General features: G+C 43.1%; 2 protein-coding genes across 2 annotated transcripts in view; one reads left to right on the top strand and one right to left on the bottom strand.

Annotated features, from left to right (window-relative positions):
* The window catches only part of Usp34 (ubiquitin specific peptidase 34), a 299,630-nt gene extending 296,154 nt beyond the window's left edge, over positions 1 to 3,476 (top strand). Inside the window, exons 77-80 of the mRNA XM_045147284.1 lie at positions 234 to 374; positions 474 to 617; positions 1,791 to 1,950; positions 2,240 to 3,476. Coding sequence (XP_045003219.1) covers positions 234 to 374; positions 474 to 617; positions 1,791 to 1,950; positions 2,240 to 2,844 — 1,050 coding nt within the window. The 3' untranslated portion in view covers positions 2,845 to 3,476. The remainder of the gene's footprint in view (positions 1 to 233; positions 375 to 473; positions 618 to 1,790; positions 1,951 to 2,239) is intronic.
* Positions 3,477 to 4,296: 820 nt separating this feature from the next.
* On the bottom strand, positions 4,297 to 21,982 carry Ahsa2p (activator of HSP90 ATPase homolog 2). Its single transcript, XM_012950395.2, is given in 12 exon segments — positions 4,297 to 4,319; positions 4,322 to 4,468; positions 4,570 to 4,617; positions 6,239 to 6,344; positions 7,243 to 7,282; positions 7,284 to 7,348; positions 9,850 to 9,869; positions 9,872 to 9,886; positions 11,999 to 12,112; positions 14,859 to 14,936; positions 18,480 to 18,670; positions 21,925 to 21,982. Coding segments are annotated over 12 exon segments (891 nt in total). The 5' UTR covers positions 21,969 to 21,982.
* Between the last annotated feature and the right edge of the window lie 523 nt (positions 21,983 to 22,505).

Genomic DNA, 22,505 nt, shown 5'->3' with positions numbered 1-22,505 from the left:
CATTCTCATTTGTCAGCTTATTGTTAACACACTCAGTCCTGAATGATAAAGCTGCATTTATTTTACAGTATATTTATTTGTTCAGTTTTGCTATTCAGTGTTTTCTAGTAGTACCAGCTCTCTAGTGTAAATTATTAATATGGTAGTATATGGAGAAGAGATTGCTGTAACTGGAAGTTAAGTCCTCAGCTACTTCAGTGCTCAACCATCATTGCTTCTTCTCACCACTTTAGTCAGCCATGTCAAAAAACTGCATCAAGCTTTTGTGTGAAGATCCTGTTTTCGCAGAATATGTTAAATGTATCCTAATGGATGAAAGAACTTTTCTAAATAACAATATTGTCTACACGTTCATGACACATTTCCTTCTAAAGGTATGTAGTTAGTGCTTATGAAGTACTCTACCATTTCTGGTTAATTAATGCATGTGTTCATTATGTTGATCTTGGAGATATTTTTTAAATCTTTTTCAGGTTCAAAGTCAAGTGTTTTCAGAAGCAAACTGTGCCAATTTGATCAACACCCTTATTACAAATTTGATAAATCAGTACCAAAACCTACAATCTGATTTCACCAACCGAGTTGAAATTTCCAAAGCGAGTGCTTCTTTAAATGGGGTAAGAGGGGCTGGGGAGAGGACTCACAGTTATAGGTGCTTGATCATAAAGCCTGCCAATCTGAGTTTCATTTTATCCATGTAACGCCAGATGCAAAGTGGTACACCCATGCAGATTCTGTCAAGGTGTAGGCGTATCATTTAAAATTTAAATCAGCTCTATATTTGGTCTTAGTATGATTTTACTATCAAGGCTTTTAATTACTGTTAAAACTGAAAGTTACATATAATGAAATGTTTTTCAAAGAAGTGATCACTATATGTGTGTGTGTATGTATATGTATATATATACGGATGTGTGTGTGTATCACACTTATTTAGAAGCTATGTGAAGAGCAATAAGACCACGAAAAACTATAGATGGTGGCACACACTTGTAATCCCGGCACTTAGCCTCATCTATATACCAAGCTCCAGGCTAGCCAAGACTAGAGTGAGACAAACACCCCCCCTTTTTTTTTCCTTAAGGTGTCTCATTCTAGCCCAAGCTGACCTGGAATTCATGGCAATCCTCCTACCTCTGCCTCCCAAGTGCTAGGATTAAAGGTGTGCACCACCATGCCCAGCTTGAGAGGCCCTATTTATACCAATAATAATAATAAGATGTCATCTCTGCTCATTTATACTTTTGGAAATATTATTTGTGATGTATTATTACCTAAAGCTCCTAAATGACCAGATTAAACTAATGATATGCTGATTTATAAAAGTAGTAAAAACTAGGAAGTGAGTTGCTTTGTATAAATTCCTGACAGTTATGTCACAAAATGGAGCACTCTGAAGCATGCTAGAATATCGTTCTAGTAGCTTCCCAAGTAACAAGATGCTTACAAGCCAGAAAAGACCACCATGTATGTAAAACAGAAATTTGCTCATGGGTCACTGAGGGTTTGATTTTTAAATTACTAGGATTTACTATAATCTGCTTTGTTTTCCTCTTTCATTTTCAAAACACTGATTCTTTCATCTGGCCTACAAAATACAGGTACTTAGTGACAGACAACTGATGAAATACTGTACCATCCTAATGCTAGCTTTCTTGTTTTAGCATTTTTCTAAAATGGCCAGAGACCAGAATGGATGCCTAGGAAAGTAAACATCTTCATGAACTATAAACAATTGTGTCAAAATGTTGGCTTTAGAAATTAAACTGTTCCTGTCTGGGTTTTTGTAGGACCTGAGGGCACTTGCTTTGCTCCTGTCAGTGCACACTCCCAAACAATTAAACCCAGCTCTAATACCAACTCTTCAAGAGCTTTTAAGCAAATGCAAGACTTGTCTTCAACAGAGGAACTCACTCCAAGAGCAAGAAGCCAAAGAAAGAAAAACTAAAGGTTAGCTTTGTTGACTAATCACATCATTACCTTGGGTTGGGAATGGGAAAGATACTTCATGTAACTTTATGTTCTATTGAACTTCCTGAATATATGCTTTAAAAAGAGAGCTAGAGATGTGACTCAGTGGTAGAACTCTTGCCAAGTATGTATAGGTTTTAAGGTTTGACCTCAGTACTGCAACAAGAAAATTTTTAAAGCTAAAAACCAAATTGGCCTCCTCTTCCCCCCATCCCCAGTATGATTTTTAATCTCTTTCAGAGAATTGTTTTAATGTTTGTCTTCATAGATGATGAAGGGGCAACTCCTGTTAAAAGAAGGCGTGTTAGTAGTGACGAGGAGCACACTGTAGATAGCTGCATCGGTGATATAAAAGCAGACACCAGGGAGGTCCTGACCCCAACTAGCACTTCAGACAATGAGACAAGAGACTCATCAATTATTGATCCAGGAACTGAGCAAGATCTTCCTTCTCCTGAAAATAGTTCTGTTAAAGAATATCGAATGGAAGTTCCATCTTCATTTTCAGAAGACATGTCAAGTATCAGGTCACAGCATGCAGAACAGTCCAACAGTGGTAGATTTGAAGACTGTAAAGAATTTAAAGACCTTCACTGTTCCAAGGATTCTACCCTAGGTGAAGAAGAATCCGAATTTCCCTCTACTTCTATCTCTGCAGTTCTGTCTGACTTAGCTGACTTGAGAAGCTGTGATGGTCAAGCTTTGCCCTCCCAGGACACTGAAGCTGCTTTATCACTCAGTTGTGGCCATTCTCGAGGCCTCTTGAGTCACATGCAGCAACACGACATTTTAGATACCCTGTGTAGGACCATTGAATCTACAATTCATGTGGTCACAAGGATATCTGGCAAAGGAAACCAAGCTGCTTCTTGACATTAGATGTAGCATGTCCACTTTTAAGGGCCCCCTCCCTGATGCTGTTTGTATAAGTTTTGCTTATTTGTTTTTGTGCTTCAGTTTGTCCAGTGCTCTCTGCTTGAATGGCAAGATAGATTTATAGGCTTAATTCTTGTTCAGGCAGAACTCCAGATTGGGGGAAAAAAAAACTTGCATCTTCAGTACACTTTCTAAAGGGCAATCAGATAATGGATATGTTTTATGTAATTAAAAGAGTTCACTGTAGTGGCTTTCATTTAATATGGCTTTCTGGGAGAAGCAGGGTTCCCAAACCCTGTGCAATGTAATTTAAACTTACAGCATTTTTACTGTGTATAATATGGTGTCCTCTGTGCCAGTTTTGTACCTTATAATAAGAGGCAGATTGCCTCAGATCGCTGTGGTTCTTATTATCAAAATTAAGTTTACTTGTATACGGAACAACCACAAGAAATTTGATTCTGTAAAGAATCCTCTTTAGCTGTGGCCTGGCAGTATATAAATGGTGCTTTATTTAACAGAATACCTGTGGAGGAAATAAAGCACACTTGATGTAAAAATAATTGTTTTATTTTTATTGACATGACTGATTGCTATTCTGTGCACTTAATTAAACTGATTGTGATGAATTTTCATTTGTTGCTTCAGTCTTCTCAGGTGAAAGTACCCAAATGGGGAAAATATTCATCCATTCTATTTCAGAAGTCATCTCAGTGGCAGTCAAAGAGTAACTTACCACACAGATGTCTCAATGCTCTAATCTTCAACTGCATAACCACTTGCCAGGGCCAACTTAAGGGGAACATAACAGTCCAGCCAACTAGTCCGTGCTTCAGCATGCTGGGGTCACGCACTACAGCTCCACCTTGATGTCAACTAAGGAAACCATGTAACATGCCATATATTTGTCTTCTCAAGTGAACTACAGCTGAAAGTAAGCTAGTTAGGACAAACTTTAGCTTGGCTAATTTCTACACACAGACTTCATTTCTGGAGCAGCTATAGAAGGTGAGATTAATACCTAATTTCAGGTTGCTTACTACTTTTAACTCAGTTATATAAGAAACCAGTGCTCTTAAATTCTGAACAGGGGGCTGGAGAAAGGGCTCCACAGTTAAAGGTACTTGCTTATGAAGCCTGACAGCCCAGGTTCAATTCCCCAATACCCACATAAAGCCAGATGCACAACTTGGCACATGTATCTAGAGTTTGTTTGTGGTGGCAGGAGGCTCTAGCACACCCATACTCTCTCTTGCTCAAATAAATAAAAAATACATTTAAAAATAAATAAATAAATGATAAAAAATAAAGTAATTCCAAAAGTTTAATGGAGTTCATCCAATATAAAATAAATTAAAAGGTTTTGTTTTTAAGGGCTTTTTTGTTTGTTTTTTAAAGAGAGGAGACTTTGCTTACAAACGGTAATGAAATGCCCTTATAAAATCTAATTCAAGCATTTAGGGTGGTCAGTGTAGTAAACCTTTTATTTCTCCAAAATGCTGCTTCTGCCAACAGGATTTCGTGTTTTCTTCTTTACAGACAGGAACTCCTTTACAGTCCAATTGTAATTCTGTTTGCCCTACAGTAGGCACAAAATTCAGTGCAACTGTTGCATAGTGTTCTGGGGGGGAAACAGAAGTCTTATTAGTGCACCAGGAAGAGGGAAGCTTATCCTCTGTAGCTTTGACTCTGTTGGGCCTTTACACACCAAGTGCATGTAACCTTCTGGCCAGTTCTTACATCTCCATTTCACGATGATCTATTTGTTGACTAAAATGCAAAGAGGAAATTCCACTGAAAACTTTTTTTTTTTTTTTGGTTTTCCAAGGTAGGGTCTTGCTTAGCTCAGGCTGACCTGAAATTCACTAGTCTCAGGGTGGCCTCGAACTCAAAGCGATCCTCCTACCTCTGCCTCCCAAGTGCTGGAATTAAAGGTGTGTGCCACCATGCCCGGCCACAGACATCTTTTGAAACTTCCCAAAATACAATATGGAAGAAACTAATCTTACCAATTAAGATGATTCATAAAGTAATGAAATTAAATTTTAAATAAAGATACTGCTATCTTCCAGTTTATAGGCCAACACTACTGACAGTCCTTCTCATTATTGCCAAAATGTCTCAAAGTAGCATAAGTAGCAAGGAGAGAAGTATAGTTACATTGGTGACCACAACAGAGAACTAGCATCAAGGGGAATTGAAACTTGGCAACACAGACCCTAATGATTTTTCAAGTAGCAGAACTAGAAGAGCTTTAAATATATAAAACCTGCCGGGCGTGGTGGCGCACGCCTTTAATCCCAGCACTCGGGAGGCAGAGGTAGGAGGATCGCCAAGAGTTCAAGGCCACCCTGAGATTACATAGTAAATTCCAGGTCAGCCTGAGCCAGAGTGAGACCCTACCTCGAAAAACAAAAAAAAAGGGCTGGAGACATGGCTTAGCGGTTAAGCGCTTGCCTGTGAAGCCTAAGGATCCCGGTTCGAGGCTCGGTTCCCCAGGTCCCACGTTAGCCAGATGCACAAGGGGGCACACGCGTCTGGAGTTCGTTTGCAGAGGCTGGAAGCCCTGGCGCGCCCATTCTCTCTCTCTATCTGTCTTTCTCTCTGTGTCACTCTCAAATAAATAAATAATTTTTAAAAAAAAGAAAAAAATATATATATATGTATGTGTGTGTGTATGTATGTATGTATGTGTGTGTGTATGTATGTATGTGTGTGTGTATGTATGTATGTGTGTGTGTATGTATGTATGTATGTGTGTGTATGTATGTATGTATGTGTGTGTATATGTATGTATGTATATATATATCCTAAAATTCCAGGTTAGAGAGATGGCTTAGCAGTTAATGCGATTGCCTGAGAAGATTAAGGACCCAGGTTCAACTCCCCAGGACCCACATAAGCCTGATGCACAAGGGGGCACATGCATCTGAAGTTCATTTGCAGTGGCTAGAGGCCCTAGCGTGCCCATTCTCTCTCTGTCTTCTGCTTCTCTCTGTTGGCAAATATATATAGATATTTTTTTAATCCAAAACAAATTATAAAAGGAGCAACTTTATCACTGGGGATGTTGCTCAAAGGTAGTGCACTAGCCTGCAATTCATGAGGCCCTGGGCTTGGTTCCTGGTTCTGCCAAAAAGAAAAGAATTAAAAACAAAGCAATATTAGGGGCTGGGGAGATGGCTCAGAAGTTAAAAGGTGTTTGCTTGCAAAGCTGATATGACTAAAAGCCAGGTACACAATGTGGCACCTGCACCTGGAGTTTGTTTGCAGCAGCAAGAGGCTGTAGAGCACCCATATCCTTTCTTTGTCTCTATCATACATTCACACACATGAACAAATGACTAAATAGAAATAAGGGAAGAGTTAAGTCTCAGCTTACTTCAATTACTTACCAATTCTACATATTCACCAGTGATGTTCCCATCAAACATATGGAATTTCCCACCTTTTTCAGCTTCTAATACAGCAGGAGATTTGCAAACTTCCTGCACCAACTAGCCAAACAAAACACAGTAGACATGTTATTCCACACATGCATATCACTGTATATGTGTGTGCATGTTGCATCTTGTTTTGTTTTTTCTTTTTAAAAAATACTTATTTAAAAAGCCGGGCATGGTGACACACACCTTTAATCCCAGCACTCAGGAGACAGAGGTAGGATTGCTGTGAGTTTGAGGCCACTCTGAGACTACATAGTGAATTCCAGGTCCGCCTGGGCTAGAGTGAAATCCTACCTTAGAGGAAGAGGTAGATGGAATGGGCATGTGCTAGGGCCTCTAGCCATTACAAATGAACTCCAGATGCATGTACCACTTTGGGCATTTGGCTTACCATCTGGTGGATCCTGGGGAACCAAACCTGGGTTCTTAGGCTTTGGAGGTAAGTACCTTAATCACTAAGCAACCCCTCCAGCCCCATCCCTGGCTATTCTTGTCATCTATGTCCTCAGAATCCTTCAAAAATACCAAGAAGCAGGGTGTGGTTACATATGCCTTTAATCTCAGCACTGGAGAGGCAGAGATAGGAGGATTGCCATGAGCTCAAGTCCACCCTGAGACTGACTACACAGTGATTTCCAGGTCAGCCTGACCTATAGTGATACCCTACCTCAAAAAATTTTAAAAAATAATAACCAAAGGAGGGATGGAGAAATGGCTTAGGCACTTGCTTGCAAAGTTTAAAGATGCAGGTTCAATTTCCCAGTACCCATATAAAGCCAAAGACACAGAGTGGTTCATTTGCAGTGGAGTGGCATGCGACTCTTGTGCACCCTTTCTTACTCTTTCCCTCTCTGCTTGCTTCTTTTAAACCACAAGATAAAGCAAAAACCAACCTGTTCTTTGTGACACATTTCCTCCATTTAGAATACTAGCTTACAGAATTACTTACATCTTTCACAATGAAGATACTGTACAGTTGCTCTACTGTTAAATACTTCCATCAAGTGCAGAGCCATGATGGGAATCCTTATACCCAGTGTTACTGGAGGTGAGGCCTGATCCTCAAGAAGTTCAAAAGAACAGTGAAAATACCAATATCAATAAAATAGAAGTATCCCAAATTGTACTACCACTTCTGCACATACACAGGAAAATGACAAAAAACCTTTTGCTTAGCCCCATCAGCACTGGCCTCTGCTTTCAAAACCATGAACTGTGAGCTCTTTATCTGTTCCATTCCCAGCTATGGCTGAACACCCTTAATCCTAGTTGGACATTACATAGGACCTGAAAGTACAAGGACGGAGTGAAAGATGATGTGCATAAGGCTCAAGGGTGTCAGTTATACACATGCACACATTCCAGTTCCCCAATTTCAAAAACATTTAAAATCCATCATGATAAAAGGTCATTCCACTGAATGAATGAATGTGTGTGTGTGTTTGTGTGTGTATGTATTTATTTATTTATTTATTTTATTGTTGGGGTAGGGTTTCACTATAGCCCAGGCTGTAGTCTTAGAGTGGCCTCGAGCTCACAGTGATCCTTCTACCTCTGCCTCCCAAGTGCTGCAATTAAAGTTTGTGCCACCATGCCCAGCTTCCACTGAAATATATTATTTATATGAGACAAAGAAAGGCAGAGAGAGAATGGGTGCCCCAGGACCTCTATCCACTGCAAATGAACTCCAGACACATTGTAGTTAAAGGCACTTGGCTTCTAAATCTAATAACCCAGGTTTGCTTTCCCAGTACCCATGTAAAGCTAGATGCTTTGAAGGCTCACATGGATCGAGTTTGTTTGCAGTGCAAGAGGCCTTGGCATGCTCATACCTTTGGCTCAAGTAAATGTTTTTAAAATATTTTTATTTATTTGTATATTTGGGGGGAGTGTGTGTGTCAGATTCTCTTGATACTAAACAAATGCCAGATGCACTACTTTTTAAAAATTATATTTATCAAAAAAAAAATACATTTATGAGCCAGGCATGATGGCGCACACCTTTAATTCCAGCACTCGGGAGGCAGAGGTAGAAGGATTGCCGTGAGTTCGAGGCCACCCTGAGACTCCATAGTGAATTCCAGGTCAGCCTGGGCTAGAGTGAGACCCTATCTCGAAAAAAACAAAAATACATTTATCATTCGCAAGCAGATACATAGAAGAGAGACAGAATAGGGACACCAGGGCCTCCAGTCACTGCAGATGGGCTCCAGGAGCATGTGCCACTTTATGCTTTACATGGATACTAGGGAATCCAACTGAGGTCATTAGGCTTTGCTGGCAAGTGCTTTAACTGCTGAGCCATGTCTCCAGCTCAATAAACATTATTTTTTAAGAAGTCTTGTTGCCAGGCATGGTGACGTATGTCTTTAAATCCAGTACTTGGGAGTCAGAGTTAGTTGGATCACTACAAGTTCAGGGCCGCCCTGAGACTATTAGTGGGTTCCAGGTCAGCCTGGCCTAGAGTGAGATACTACCTCCAAAAAGCAAAAAAAGACATAAAGCTCACAGAGAAACAAATGTGGATTAACACTCCTCATTATATCCAAAGTTCATCCAAAATGTGAAGGGGCAGGGGAATTGGCTCAGCCAGTAAAATGCTTGCTGTGCAAGCGTGACCTGAGTTCAGATCCCCAGTTCTCACATAAAGTGCCAAATATGGTGGCACATACCTGCAATCCCACTGCAGAAAAGGCCAAGACAGAAGGATCGCTATAGCTTACTGCATGGCTAATCTAGCCAAATAAGTGTGCTCCAAATTAAATGAGAAGCCTTGTCTCAAAGACTAAGATAGACAGAGCAAGAAGATAACATCTCTTTCTGGCCTCACAGGAATGCACATACATGTGCATGTCTACAAACAAATACATATAACAATTTGTTTTTATTTATTTGAGAGTGACAGAAAGAGGCAGATAAGAGAGAGAATGGGCACGTCAGGGCCTCCAGCCACTGAAAACGAACTCCAGATGCATGCACCACCTGGTGCATCTGGCTTACATGGGTCCTGGGGACGAGCCTCAAACCAGGGTCCTTGGGCTTCACAGGCAAGCACTTAACCACTAAGCCATCTCTCCAGCCCACATATAACAAATTTTTTAAAAATATATTTATTTGAGAAAGAGTGTATGGGCACACCAGGGACTCTTGCCACTGCAAAGGAACTCCAGATGCATGAGCCACTTTGTACATCTTGCTTTACATGGTTTTGGGATATTGAACCCAAGCCAACAGGCATTGCCTTTAACTGTTTAGCCTTCTCAGCCATGCTCCCCCCAATTTTTTTGGAGGCAGAGTCTTGCTGTAGCCCAGGCTGATCTGGAATTCACTATGTAGACTCAGGGTGGCCTTGAACTCACAGTGATCCTTCTACCTCTGCCTCCTAAGTGCCGGGATTAAAGGAGTGAGCCATCATACCTGGCCTCCAAAATATTTTTATCTAAAACAGGTTCCGTAAAAACTCACTAAGTGTATCCTTTCACTCTCCCTACCCCAGCCACCAAAGGTCATACCTGCAAAGTATTTTCACTGTTTTAACCATCATTTACTGAGTCACTACAGCTTTTGTTGGTAAATCATTCCTGTTGTAAATTCTGTAAAAAAAAAATATATATATGGAAAATGATTTTCTGAAAGATATATTTCCTTGTAAGCATAGAGTTAAGATAGACAAACCCAAAATGGAAAAAAAAAAAAAAGACGGGCATGGTGGCACACACCTTTAATCCCAGCACTTAGGAGGCAGAGGTAGGAGAATTGCTGTGATTTCTAGGCCAGCTTGAGAATACATAGTGAATTCCAGGTCAGCCTAGGCTACAGCAAGACCCAACCTCGAAAAAAAAAACAAAACAAACACAAAAAATTTGAAGAAAACCCAAAATGAAAGAACTGGTACATAAAGCTTTCTTAAAGTATTTTTAAGTCTTCAAGACCGCTTAATGTTTTAACATACAAAATTATTGATACTTAACATGAATTCCACTACAGCAAAGGCCACACTTTATCATTTCCTTTTTAAAATTTTTTTAACTTTATTTTTAAAAATTTATTCGATTTTTGTTGTTTTTGTTTTTGTTTATCAAGGTAAGGTCGCACGGTAGCTCAGGCTGACCTAGAATTCACTCTTGTACTCTCAGGGTGGCCTCCAACTCATGTCAGTCCTCCTACCTCTGCCTCCCAAGTGTTGGGATTAAAGGCGTGCACCACCACACCTGGCTTAATGTTTATTTGAGAAGAGACAGAATATGGGCACATTGGGGCTTCCTACTGCTGCAAACAAACTCCAGATGCATGTGCTACTTTGTGCATCTGACTTCACATGGGTATGGGGGAATTGAACCTGGACCATCAGGCTTTGCAAGCAACCACCTTTAACCACTGAACCATCTCTCCAGCCCCTAGCATACTTTTTTTTTTTTTTTTTTTTCCTGAGATAGGGTCTCATTCTAGCCCAGGCCGACCTGGAATTCACTATGAGACTTCAGGCTGGCCTTGAATTCATGGCAATCCTACCTCTGCCTCCTGAGTGCTGGGATTAAAGGCATTACACCACCATGCCTGGCTTTATCATACTCTTTTAAAAGCACTAAATTTTCAAAAGTTCTTTTTCAAATAACTGTGTTGTACATGGATTGTAATAGCATTGTGATCCTCGCCTACTGTCCAAACTGGGCACTTGACTTTGCTTCCCCACCACCTCACAAAACTTATTCTCAGACTTCATGCCTCAGGGCTTGTAGGAAGGGTGATACCCCAAACCTATCTATGCCCAATACCTAGATATTTTACCAGCATGATCCAAGGATAAGGTACAGAGAAAGGGTCCTGCTGGTCATTCTGCTTGGGTAAGAACCTGTAATTTAGGGAACAGATAATAGCCTCCCTTCCATGCAGTATAGGCATTATCACATATTTAACTGCAGTCACTTTCTTTATATACTCATCACTATGTAAAGATTTATTAAACACCTACTATGTGACAGCCATTGTGCTAGAGACTAGAAGTAATCACTGAACAAGACAGATACCCCCCATGCCCTCATGGAGATCACAGTCTAGCAGGGAAGATAGATATTAAGTAATTATACAACTGATGATTCTCATTCAAGAAAACTACTACTACTGGTTGTTTTGTTGTTTTTGAGACAGGGGTCTCACTGAGCACGAATTTTCAGCAGTCTTCCTGCCTCAGCCTCCCAAATGCTGAGATTACCAACACATACCACCATACCCAGTTTATAAAACTTTTCCAAACAATTGCCAAACTGATTCATGGAATACATAATACTGACTTACTGAGTTACTAAGCATGGTCTCACCATGAGTAGCTCTCAATATCCAGACTAAGGGGGTGGAGAGATGGCTTAGCGGTTAAGCACTTGCCTGTGAAGCCTAAGGACCCCGGTTCGAGGCTCGGTTCCCCAGGTCCCACGTTAGCCAGATACACAAGGGGGCGCACGTGTCTGGAGTTCGTTTGCAGAGGCTGGAAGCCCTGGCGCGCCCATTCTCTCTCTCTTCCTCTATCTGTCTTTCTCTCTGTGTCTGTCGCTCTCAAATAAATAAATAAATAAATAATATATCCAGACTAAAGTTTATTCTGCATCATGAAGAAGGGGTTCAGGAGCCTGGCCTGGGAATCCACACAACAGTGCAGACCACAACTTGGATAGACAAAGGACTCTTTAAGACACAAGGGATGCCTCTACCTGTCTTCAGTGCCTTCAGGTACTTTCCAAGGGCCTCCCTGACCTTGGTGGCGCCTGTAGTTTTCACAAGATCCTTCAGTATATCCCCATCCCCCTTCTTTTTACTCATGTTTCCTACCAATTACAAAAATAACTTAACAAAAAAATCTGGTTTAATTTAAGTCTTATAAAAAGGGTCACTGGGGATGAGAGATCTGGGAATGGCAGAGAAGTGGTATAAGAGCTGTGATAGGTTTCTTCATACTTGTAGAGGATGTAAGAGTTTTGGGGTTTTTTTTGGTATATTTTGATTTATTTATTTATTTGAGAGCAACAGAGAAAGAGGCAGATAGAGAGAGGGAGAGAGAATGGGCATGCCAGGGCCTTCAGCCACTGCAAACGAATTCCAGACGCGTACGCCCCCTTGTGCATCTGGCTAACATGGGTCCTGGGGAGTCGAGCCTCGAACCAGGATCCTTAGGCTTCACAGGCAAGCACTTAACCATCTCTCCAGCCCTTTTTGGTATATTTTTATTTGAGAGTGACAGGTAGACAGAGGAAGAGGCAGAGAGAGAGAGAGAGCGAATGAGCGCATCAAGGGCCTCCAGCCACTACAAACGAACTCCAGACGCATGTGCCACCTTGTGTATCTGCTTACATGGGTACTGGGGAATCAAGCCTCAAACTGGGGCCCTTAGGCTTCATAGGCAGGCTCTTAACCGCTAAGCCATCTCTCCAGCCCAATGTAAGAGATTTTTAACAAGAGACGGGATAGGGAGCCAAATCATGACTGGACTTCACACTATGAATCACCTGGTGCTGGGAAGATGGTTCACTAGTTAAAGGTGGTGGCTTGGAAAGCTTACTAGCCCTGGTTTAATTCCCAAGCCACCAACATAAACTAGACACAAGTGGCACAAGTGTCTGGTATTCATTTGCAGAGGCAGGATGCCCATGTGTGTGCAAATAAAATTTTTTAAAATGTTAGGGCTGGGCATGGTGGCACACACCTTTAATCCCAGCACTCGAAAGGCAAAGGTAGGAAGATCACTGAGTTTGAGACCAGCCTGAGAGATTACTTAGTGAAATCCAGGTCAGCCTGGGCTAGTGGGAGACCCTACCTTGAAAATAAAAATAAATATTCGGGTGTGGGGGCTTATGCCTTTAATCCCAGCACTTGGGAGGCAGAGGAAGGAGTACCACCATGAGTTCAAGGCCACCTTGAGACTACATAGTTAATTCCAGGTCAGCCTGGGCTACAGTGAGACCCTAACCTCTAAAAACAAAAAATGTTTTACCTAGTTTCTAATATAGCTATTAGAAAAAAATTTAATGCATATGGTTTATGCAAGTTTACACTGAACAGTGCTGGTCTACAACTCCAAAACCACTAATTAGGAAAATAAAGTTTCCACTATGGCCTTGAGCTATACTCTTTTGGCAGGGAGAAAAATCAAGAGAAAGAATAGAAGAAAGAATATGAGTTAACAAAGAGAAAGAGAAGATAGAAAGGCAGGGGTGTGTGACTGGCACTTTGCAGTATCCACAAAGCAAAAATGGGGCTGACCTGGAATTCACTCTGTAGTCCCAGGCTGGCCTCGAACTCACAGAGAACCTTCTACCTCTGCCTCACTGAGTGCTAGTATTGCAGGGGTACAATCTTTAAAAGACCAGATTAGCATATTGGAAAGCTTTCTAGATGATCTGAACATAGCAAAATAAAACCACAACACCTGAGTACAGCAAACCCAAGTCTGAGACAGCCCCATCCTTTTTAAAAAAAATAAATTAATTTTAATTTCATTATTTATTTGACAGAGTAAGAGAGAGAGATTGAGAGAATGGGCACACTAGGGCCTCCAGTCACTGCAAACGAATTCCAGATGCTTGCGCCCCCTCGTGTAGCTGGCTTACATGGGTCCTGGGGAATTGAACCTGGGTCCTTTGGCTTTGCAGGCAAGCACCTTAACCACTAAGCCATCCCTCCAGCCCAACAGCCCCATCTTCATGGGGCTTCATAAGACATGCTACTCTTACGTTGAACACAAGTCAAATACATTGCCAGACTCTTGATTTGGAACATGCAGCTGCTGTACAATGGTCTCATCCCTAAAAGCAAACTTCCCATGTGCAGAGACAAAGCAGGTGTGGGAATAAGTAGGCTCCATCTCTCAGGAGGACTAGGAGAGGCAATCAAAAGCAACACATCTCTGGAGGCAGAGGTAGGAGGATTGCCATGAGTTCAAAGCCACCCTGAGACTACACAGTGAATTTCAGGTCAGCCTGAGCTAGAGTGAGACCCTACCTTGAAAAACCAAAAGAAAAAAAAAAAAAGCAACACATTGCCAAGCGTGGTGGCGCACACCTTTAATCCACCCTGGGACTACATAGTGAATTCCAGGTCATCTTGGACTAGAGTGAGACCCTACCGCGGGGGTGGAAAAAATTAAAAAAAAAAAACATCCTAAGAGTTAGCTTATAAAAACCATGAGGCATACTCAAGAGAAAGCACAGTTAACGGCAGAGAACCATCGCTATTAAAGAGAAAACAGCAGAGGTATAGTGAAAGAGACATAGTTACATTCAGGAAGCTAAGCAAGTGGCCTAAGTATTTCATAGCACATAACTTTATTACATTTAACCTGTGGCATCCCTGAAGGATAAATTAACCCACTGAACAGAAGAGAAAGCCATGGCAGATACAGCTGCCTGCCAGGTCCATACCTGGTCCTGGGGAGTCTGGAGCTTCTCAGGGCTTCCTCCTTTTCCTACATCATGTCAGCTCCACAAACCATACTGTCTCCACAGTACAGCAACCCTTGGCATATGGCTTTTCACAATTCACAACTCTCACACCAGGAAAGAGTGCCCTAATGACCACATTCCAAATGCCCAGCATCTTTAGCAGAAGGTACTTCAATCAATCCTTTGTGCTTCACACAAGATTCCTTAACTGTACCTAGAAAGAACAAAATGGTTTCAATTAAAAAATAACAACTGGCTTTATGCAAAACTGCCCTGTCTGACTAAATAGCCTACATAAGGTTCCACCTCCTTACAGGGGAACAGCCAAGACAGGTAACAGGGTTAGCCAGCATGGATAAGAAGTCAAGGGTGACATCCCCACAGAAAGTTCATTTGTCACACACATCTCTTCTTATCCCCCAGTGTCTTATCCTACCATGTCAAAGTAGGATAACTACTATCAACAGAAGGCACAAGGGACTGGAGAAATGGCTTAGAGGTTAAGGTGCTTGCCTATAAAGCCTAAGGACCCAGGTTCAATTCCCCAGTACCCACATAAGCCAGATGCACAAGGTGGCACATGCATCTAGATTCATTTGCAGTGACTAGAGGCCCTGGCACACCCATTCCTCATACATTCATATTCTTTCTTTCTCTCTCTCTCATCTGCCTCTTTCTCTCAAATAAATAAATAAAAAATAAAGAGCCACACATGGTGGGACACACATTTAATCCCAGCACTCGGGAGGCAGAGGTAGGAGGATTGCCATGAGTTTGAGGTTACCCTGAGACTACAGAGTGAATTCCAGATCAGCCTGGGCTACAAGAAGAACCTACCTCAAAAACCCAAAGAGAGAGGGAGAAAAAAGGCACAAGACTGTTGGAAAGCAAAAAAGAACAATGAGTTCTGCTCATGGAAAGTGTTAGGGAGGCAGGCTATGGCCCAGGGAGGTCTTATGTCATCCCTACACAGATTTCTTTCAGAACCAAATTCTGTACATCTGGAACAGCAGTTGGGTAAGCCTCAGCTGGTCTTTTAGCTAAGCATAGAAATTTTTTATTGTTGTTTTAATTAGACATAATTCCTTTATTATAATGATCTGGGAAGAAAAGGCATTTAATAAGATTATGCTCAAAATGAGAAAACTGAGCTCCCAAAAGCAGGGCCAAGGAACTGGAACATGATTCAGGAATTAGCCACACTGAAAAGACACTCCAGAGTATGATCTAGGGGCATTTCATTGCCATCAACAGGGTGGAAAGGGTTCTGCAAGGTTCTGTCCCTTAGAAGTTAAGGGCTTTATGCATGGACATCAAGAGTGGCTTGTTTTCTGAAGGCCAGACTACACACGAGACAATTTCAACTGCCTGGGATTCTTTGTTTCATTTGCTTAATTAATTAATTAATTAATTAATTAATTAATTTTGCCGGGAGTGGTGGCACATGCTTTTAATCCCAGCACTGAGGAGGTAAAGACAGGAGTATCGAGGCCACTCTGAGACTACATCGTGAATTATAGGTCAGCCTGGACTAGAGTGAGACCCTAACTCCAAAAGGAATTTTTGTAAAGGAAATATATGCATCATTCATGGTTGATACCTTCTGGGTCTGGGAGAAACCACTTCTTGTTTTTGTTTGTTTTTAACCACCAGGCAAGCTACATTCATCTTCCACGGAAAGGGCTAGAATCCTCAGACAGCGACCTATGTAGGAAAATACCAGACTGGTTCCTGTGGCACAGACTCTGGCTTCTCATTCACTTTTCCTTGCATGGTTCTTCACATCCCTTCCTCTGACAGGGCCCGAGTTAGACAAGCACTAGCAAAATCCCTCTGAAATTAAAAAAGCCTTCCCTCAGTGTGGACTACAATCCAGGGCCCCAGAGGCACTACTCTACTCGATTCTCTAAAAGAAGTGGGTGTAGGAGAAAAACTGCTAAGATGGAGAGCCAGCAGACCTCATCTGCAGCTTCAAGCTGAGATACCCACACATGCAAGGAGTGTGGCGTGTAGGGAGGCGAGCAGTTCCAGTAACAGAGATGGGAGCATGTTCTTCAGACTGCTCCCGCCTGGTCCAGCCTTCACTTCTTAGCCTTTCTCTGGACAACTACAGGTTCCACGGTGCTATGTATGGTCTGGTCTGAATCCACCTGGAACATCTGGGACTTAAAGGGCTTCACAGTATTATCTAACTCATAGACAAAAAGAATGCCAATTGGCAGGGTTCAACTCCACAATGGTCATCTGAGGGTCTTCCCTTGCTTGATGCTGCCCTAAAGGCTGTTTAAAGGCAGCAATCAATGATTCTCACACTCCTGGATCTGGAATCTATTTGTTCATTACACAAGGGCTGGGTGCATCTTATTTTGCAAAGGAGCTGGTTGTTTCTTTGGACCAAGGAAAATAAAGAAACAGAGGTCATGAAGTTCCTCAGGTCCCTGAGTCCTATCCTGCTACAATCCAACGAGCTACAGCCAACAGGACAGCAACAGAGGACTGTGCATGCGTGCATGTGTGTGCATGTGAATGTCAGTGTGGTGCCAGACTCTGACCCAAGGGTCTTCTGCACCCTAGAAAGGTTCTCTACCTCTAAGCTATTGACTTGAACTTTTTTAAAAAATATTTTTTAAACTATTTATTTGAGAGAGAGGGGCAGATATATAGAGAGAATGGGCATGCCAGGGCTTCCAGCCACTACAAACCAGTTCCCGGCGCATATGCCACCTTGTGCATCTGGCTTTATGTGGATATTGGGGAATCTAACCTGGGTCCTTTGGCTTTGCAGGCAAGTGCCTTAACCACTAAGCCATCTCTCCAGCCCTGCCTTGAACTTTCTATGTAGTCCAAGCTAGCCCTCAAACTTGCAGGGTTCCTGAATATCTCCCTAGACTCCTGTCCCATGACAGCAGAGGCCAAAGCCAGATTATTCAGCTTCTCTCTAACACAAACCGTCTAGAAAGGAGCTGTCAGGATTTTCCAGAAGTGGAAAATGGGGAGCGATTACTATTAGCACAGTATTTCTTTCTGGAGCAATAAAATGTTCTACAACTGACTGCAGCAATGATTACATAACCAGAAAAATCACTGAATTATATGTATTAGAAGGGCAATTTAGACCTGGGTGTGGTGGTGCACACCTTTAATCCCAGCTCTTGGAGGTGGGAGGATCGTTGTAAGTTCAAGGCCAGCCTGAGAGTACAGAATGAATTCCAGGTCAGCCTGGGCCAGAGTGACACCCTACCTGGAAAAAAACAAAAAATAAGGGGGAGGGAAGAATTTATAACATATATGAACTATGTCATATATATCAATATTATGTAAATATCCATAATGCTGTTATTAAAAAAGCTTTGCCCTAATACATGACAGTGAGCTAATAAAATCTTTAGTTTCCACGTACAGTATATCAAGTATCAGAACTTAGGGGGAATATGGCGAAGGAACAGAGATAGCACAAGGAAGAAGTCTTCAATGAGTTTCATGATGGAGCAAGGGAGACTTAACACAGGCAAAAGCTCCAAGGGAGTGGGCAGCTACAGGTGGAGAGTGCTCAGACAGCAATACCTAAGTCCAGTGCTAGAGGTACTGGTAGAAAAGGGTCTGGCTGAGAACTGAGCTCCAAGCAGCAGAAGCACTGGAGAAAGCTCAGCTCCAGCTTTCACATAACTCCCAAGTGCATCTGAAGGTCAGGACCCACTAATGCTGACTGAATGGGCTGACTCTGCCCAAGGCTGTCCCAATGGAGACCCCTTCTTACCTTTCCAAGCCAACTTGATGTTCCACTCATAGAAGAAAATAAGCTTTCCTTTGCGGTTGCTACAAGAAGCCTCACCTTCCACCTGCTTCAGCTCACTGATGACACAGCAGCCAGCCTGGATCTCCATAGCAATGCCAACCAGGAGTTCTCTGAGCTTCCCTTTAGACCAACTAGTGGCATCCCGCTCAGTCCTGCTTGGGTAAAGAAGGCCACAGGGGTGGAATGACTTGGTTGATCTTCATGTGCACAACCAGGATGTCATCCAGGCCCATCCCCAATCAGTCTTGGTCCTTTCAACAGCCTCCAATTTGCAAATGTGCTTTTCCAATTACCTTTCTACCAGATATCTTCACTTCTGCTAGCTCACTTGAAGTCACTATTATCCATCATGTACACTTAATGAATCTTTTTTTTTTTTTCGAGGTAGGGTCTCACGCTAGCCCAGGCTGACCTGGAATTCACTATGGAGTCTCAGGGAGGCCTCGAACTCATGGTAATCCTCCTACCTCTGCCTCCCGAGTGCTGGGATTAAAGGCATGCGCCACCATGCCCGGCTGCAACACTTACTGAATCTTAAATACACTGGTGGCAGGGGGGAGAATGGAGAGGTAGGACTTTCATCTCAGGTTAAGGTAGGATCTCCACAAACTAAAGGCCATCCTGGGCTAGAATGAGACCCTGCCTTTGAAAAAACAAAAACACTGAGCTGGGAACGATGGAACACACATTTAATCCCAGCACTTCCGAGGCAGAGGTAGGAGAATCACTGTGATTTCGAGGTCAGCCTGGGCTACAATGACACCCTACATTGAAAATAAAAACAATCCTTAGAAGTACGTGCTCAACCATGTTTATTGCTGCTCAATTTATAATAGCTGGGAAATGGAACCAGCCTAGATGTCCCTCAACAGATGAGTGGATAATGAAGATGTGGCACATTTATACAATGGAGTTCTACTCAGCGGTAAAGAAAAATGAAGTTATGAAATTTGCAGAAAAATGGATGGACCTGGAAAGTATTATACTAAGTGAGGTAACCCAGGCCCAGAAAGCCAAGCGCCACATGTTCTCTCTCATATGTGGATCCTAGCTACAGATGACTGGGCTTCTGCGTGAGAATGAAAATACTTAGTAGCAGAGGCCAGTAAGTTAAAAAGGAGACATAAAGGGTAGAGAAAGGAAGGGAGGAGGATACTTAATAGGCTGATATTGTATATATGTAATTACAATGATTGTAATGGGGAGATAATATGATGGAGAATGGAATTTCAAATGGGAAAGTGTGGGGGTGGGGAGGGAGGGAATTACCATGGGATATATTTTATAATCATGGAAAATGTTAATAAAAATTAAAATAATTAAAAAAAAAGAATTAGAGAAAAGGTTATATACTATATTATCCATTGAATGACAATCTATAGAAGGCAAAACCACAGCGGCAAAGAACTGACCAGCAGCCAAGGAGGTTTGACTATAAGTGCGCTGAATGAGGTTGCTGGAATCATGGGATCATGTAGTGTCCTGCTTATAGGGTTGGTTGCATAAATTGCATAAACATGTTAAAATTCTAGCCTAGTATATTGACGCACACCTACAATCCTCCCGCACAGGAGGCAGAGGCAGGTTTGTGGGTTCAAGACCAGCCAGGGGTATATAGCAAGACTATGTCCGAAAAAAACAAAGCAATACAAAAAAATATATATATATCCATGGTACTATGTACTAAAATGGTTGCTGTATGATAATTACAGAGTAAAGTTTATAAAAATGATTCAGTGATATTCTGATATCATTCTGTATTTAAATAACAGTCATCAGGCTGGCATTCCCAGTTTTAACATCGCCCACCCTGCTAAGCTCCCAACCATGCTCATGCCAACCTTCTTTGCTATTGGCATGCGAAGGGCTCATTCATTCCTACAGCCAATCTAGTAAGATTCTGTTCAGAAAATTGGATCAGCAAAAGATAGCTACGAAGTGCTAAGAAGATTGCAGTCAATTTACTTGCAGCTAGTAATGATGACTGATGACGATGATGCCAATTACGATAATAATATGAAGAAACCAAAGCATCTTCTCAATGGCTCATCTATGGAGGACATGACTAAGAGGTATTAACAACAATCCCCTTGTTAGCATGAGACTTAGAGAGTCATGGCTCGGAACATGATGAGGACTTCCCGGGGAACCCCAGAGTGAGGCATCAGGATGACTTGACAGGACTTCAAGGATGCTTTTCATTTCCTGGGAAGACTACAACTGTGCACCCTAGGGTGGAGCTGTAGAAATAGCTAAGGCTTGACTCACCTTCTTATTGTTTCCTGACTATGCCTGGGCTCCTCACCAACGGTTTGACTGCTTCTGAAAATGGGGTGATGCTGTCCACCAGGGACCCACCAGATGGCCAGTGCCTTGCCTTGGCTGAGTGGAAGGAACAAAAGGCTGGAATGGAAACACCTGAGGAGCCAGTTCTGTGTGGCAAGTGCAGCCAACTCATGACCTTCCTTCCCTTGCATTGTCACTGATTTTCTTCCTTGCCTTGCTTCTCCCAGGGCTGCCTTGAGTTTGGGGTTCCCACATAAGTCTCATAATTCTCTTGTGAAACACACAATTCCACAGACCTCATTCTGGCATTGATTTAAAGCTTATCCCTAGTTTTTAAAGAAAGTTCACCAAGAACACGAAGTGTGACTTTGGGGTATACTGAGAGCTCGGTAGCTGCTGGATTTTGTGATCACTCTCTATGACAGATGCTTGAACTGCCTTCTGTTTTGTCCTAAAGAGAAAGGTTCGATAACAATGTTTATTCAAATCAATAAAAATTAACAAAAAATAAAAAAATAAAAGCTGGGCATGGTGGTGCATGCCTTTAATCCTAGTACTTGGGAGGCAGAGGTAGGAGGATCGCCATGAGTTCGAGGCCACCCTGAGACTATATAGTGACTTCCAGCTCAGCCTGGGCTAGAGTGAAACCCTACCTCAAAACAAACAAACAAAAATAAATAAATACACTCATGCACAGGCTAGAGAGGAGAGTCTAGCAATCTCACCCACTGGAAATATATATAACAGCGTCATATATAATTGTGGTAAGAATTTTATGTATTTTATTTATATTTGAGAGAGAAAGTCAGAGAGAGAATGGGTGCGCTAGGGCCTTAAGCCACTGCAAAGGAACTCCAGATGCATGCGCCACCTTGTGTATCTGGCTTACGTGGGACCTGGAGAATCGAACATGGGTCCTTTAGCTTTGCAGGCAAGCGCATTAACCGCTAAGCCATCCCTCTAACCCCAACGGTGGTAATTTAAATAACCTGAAGCGTGACAATGCCAGTTATCAAGTATTTCCATATATGCATTATCTCTTGCAAGTTTCCCAAATGATATTCTTAGGGAACAGAAAGGAGCTCATCTCACAGGCCCTGGGAGCTGCCTCAGGACCCACCTCCGACTCTGGTCTTGCGTCCCAGCCCTCGAGGCCAAGAGCATCCCCTGCTGGGGCTCTGGAGGAGAGGGAGGTGATCGTCAGCCCAGGCTCGGGAGCGCAAAACCGACAGGTTCAAACTCAGAGAAAGCCCGGTGAGATCAAAGCCCCTCCTCGGCCCGCGCACTGGCCGGCGGCGGGGACCGCGGAGGCCGGGGCGGCCGCGGCGGGCTGGGCGAGGGGAAGGGCGCGGGCGCCCACACCGCGACGAGCGCCCGGGCCGCGGCCCAGCGAGGCCGGCGCCTCACCAGTGCCGGCTGTCCGCGTCGGCGGCGTCCTCCCGCGGCTCCACGACCCAGCGCCGGTCGCCCTCACCCCACTTGGCCTTGGCGCCGCAGCCTCGCCCCGAGCAGGGACCGCCGCGGCTCCGCGCGGGCGTTTCCAGCCGGCGAGCCGCGGCCTCCAGAAAGTACCAGAAGCCCCCGCCCCGCAGAGCGCACCGGGCCGCGGCCGCTCCCGGGAGGGCCGCGCCGGGGACGGAACCTGCGCGCCGGGCCGGCTGTGCGCGCTCCCGCGCCGCGGCGCCCCCGGGCCTGTCCTGA

This window comes from Jaculus jaculus, chromosome 4 (assembly GCF_020740685.1).
Source record: "Jaculus jaculus isolate mJacJac1 chromosome 4, mJacJac1.mat.Y.cur, whole genome shotgun sequence".
NCBI classification, from domain to species: domain Eukaryota; kingdom Metazoa; phylum Chordata; class Mammalia; order Rodentia; family Dipodidae; genus Jaculus; species Jaculus jaculus.
This window is presented reverse-complemented; position numbering and strand designations above follow the sequence as displayed.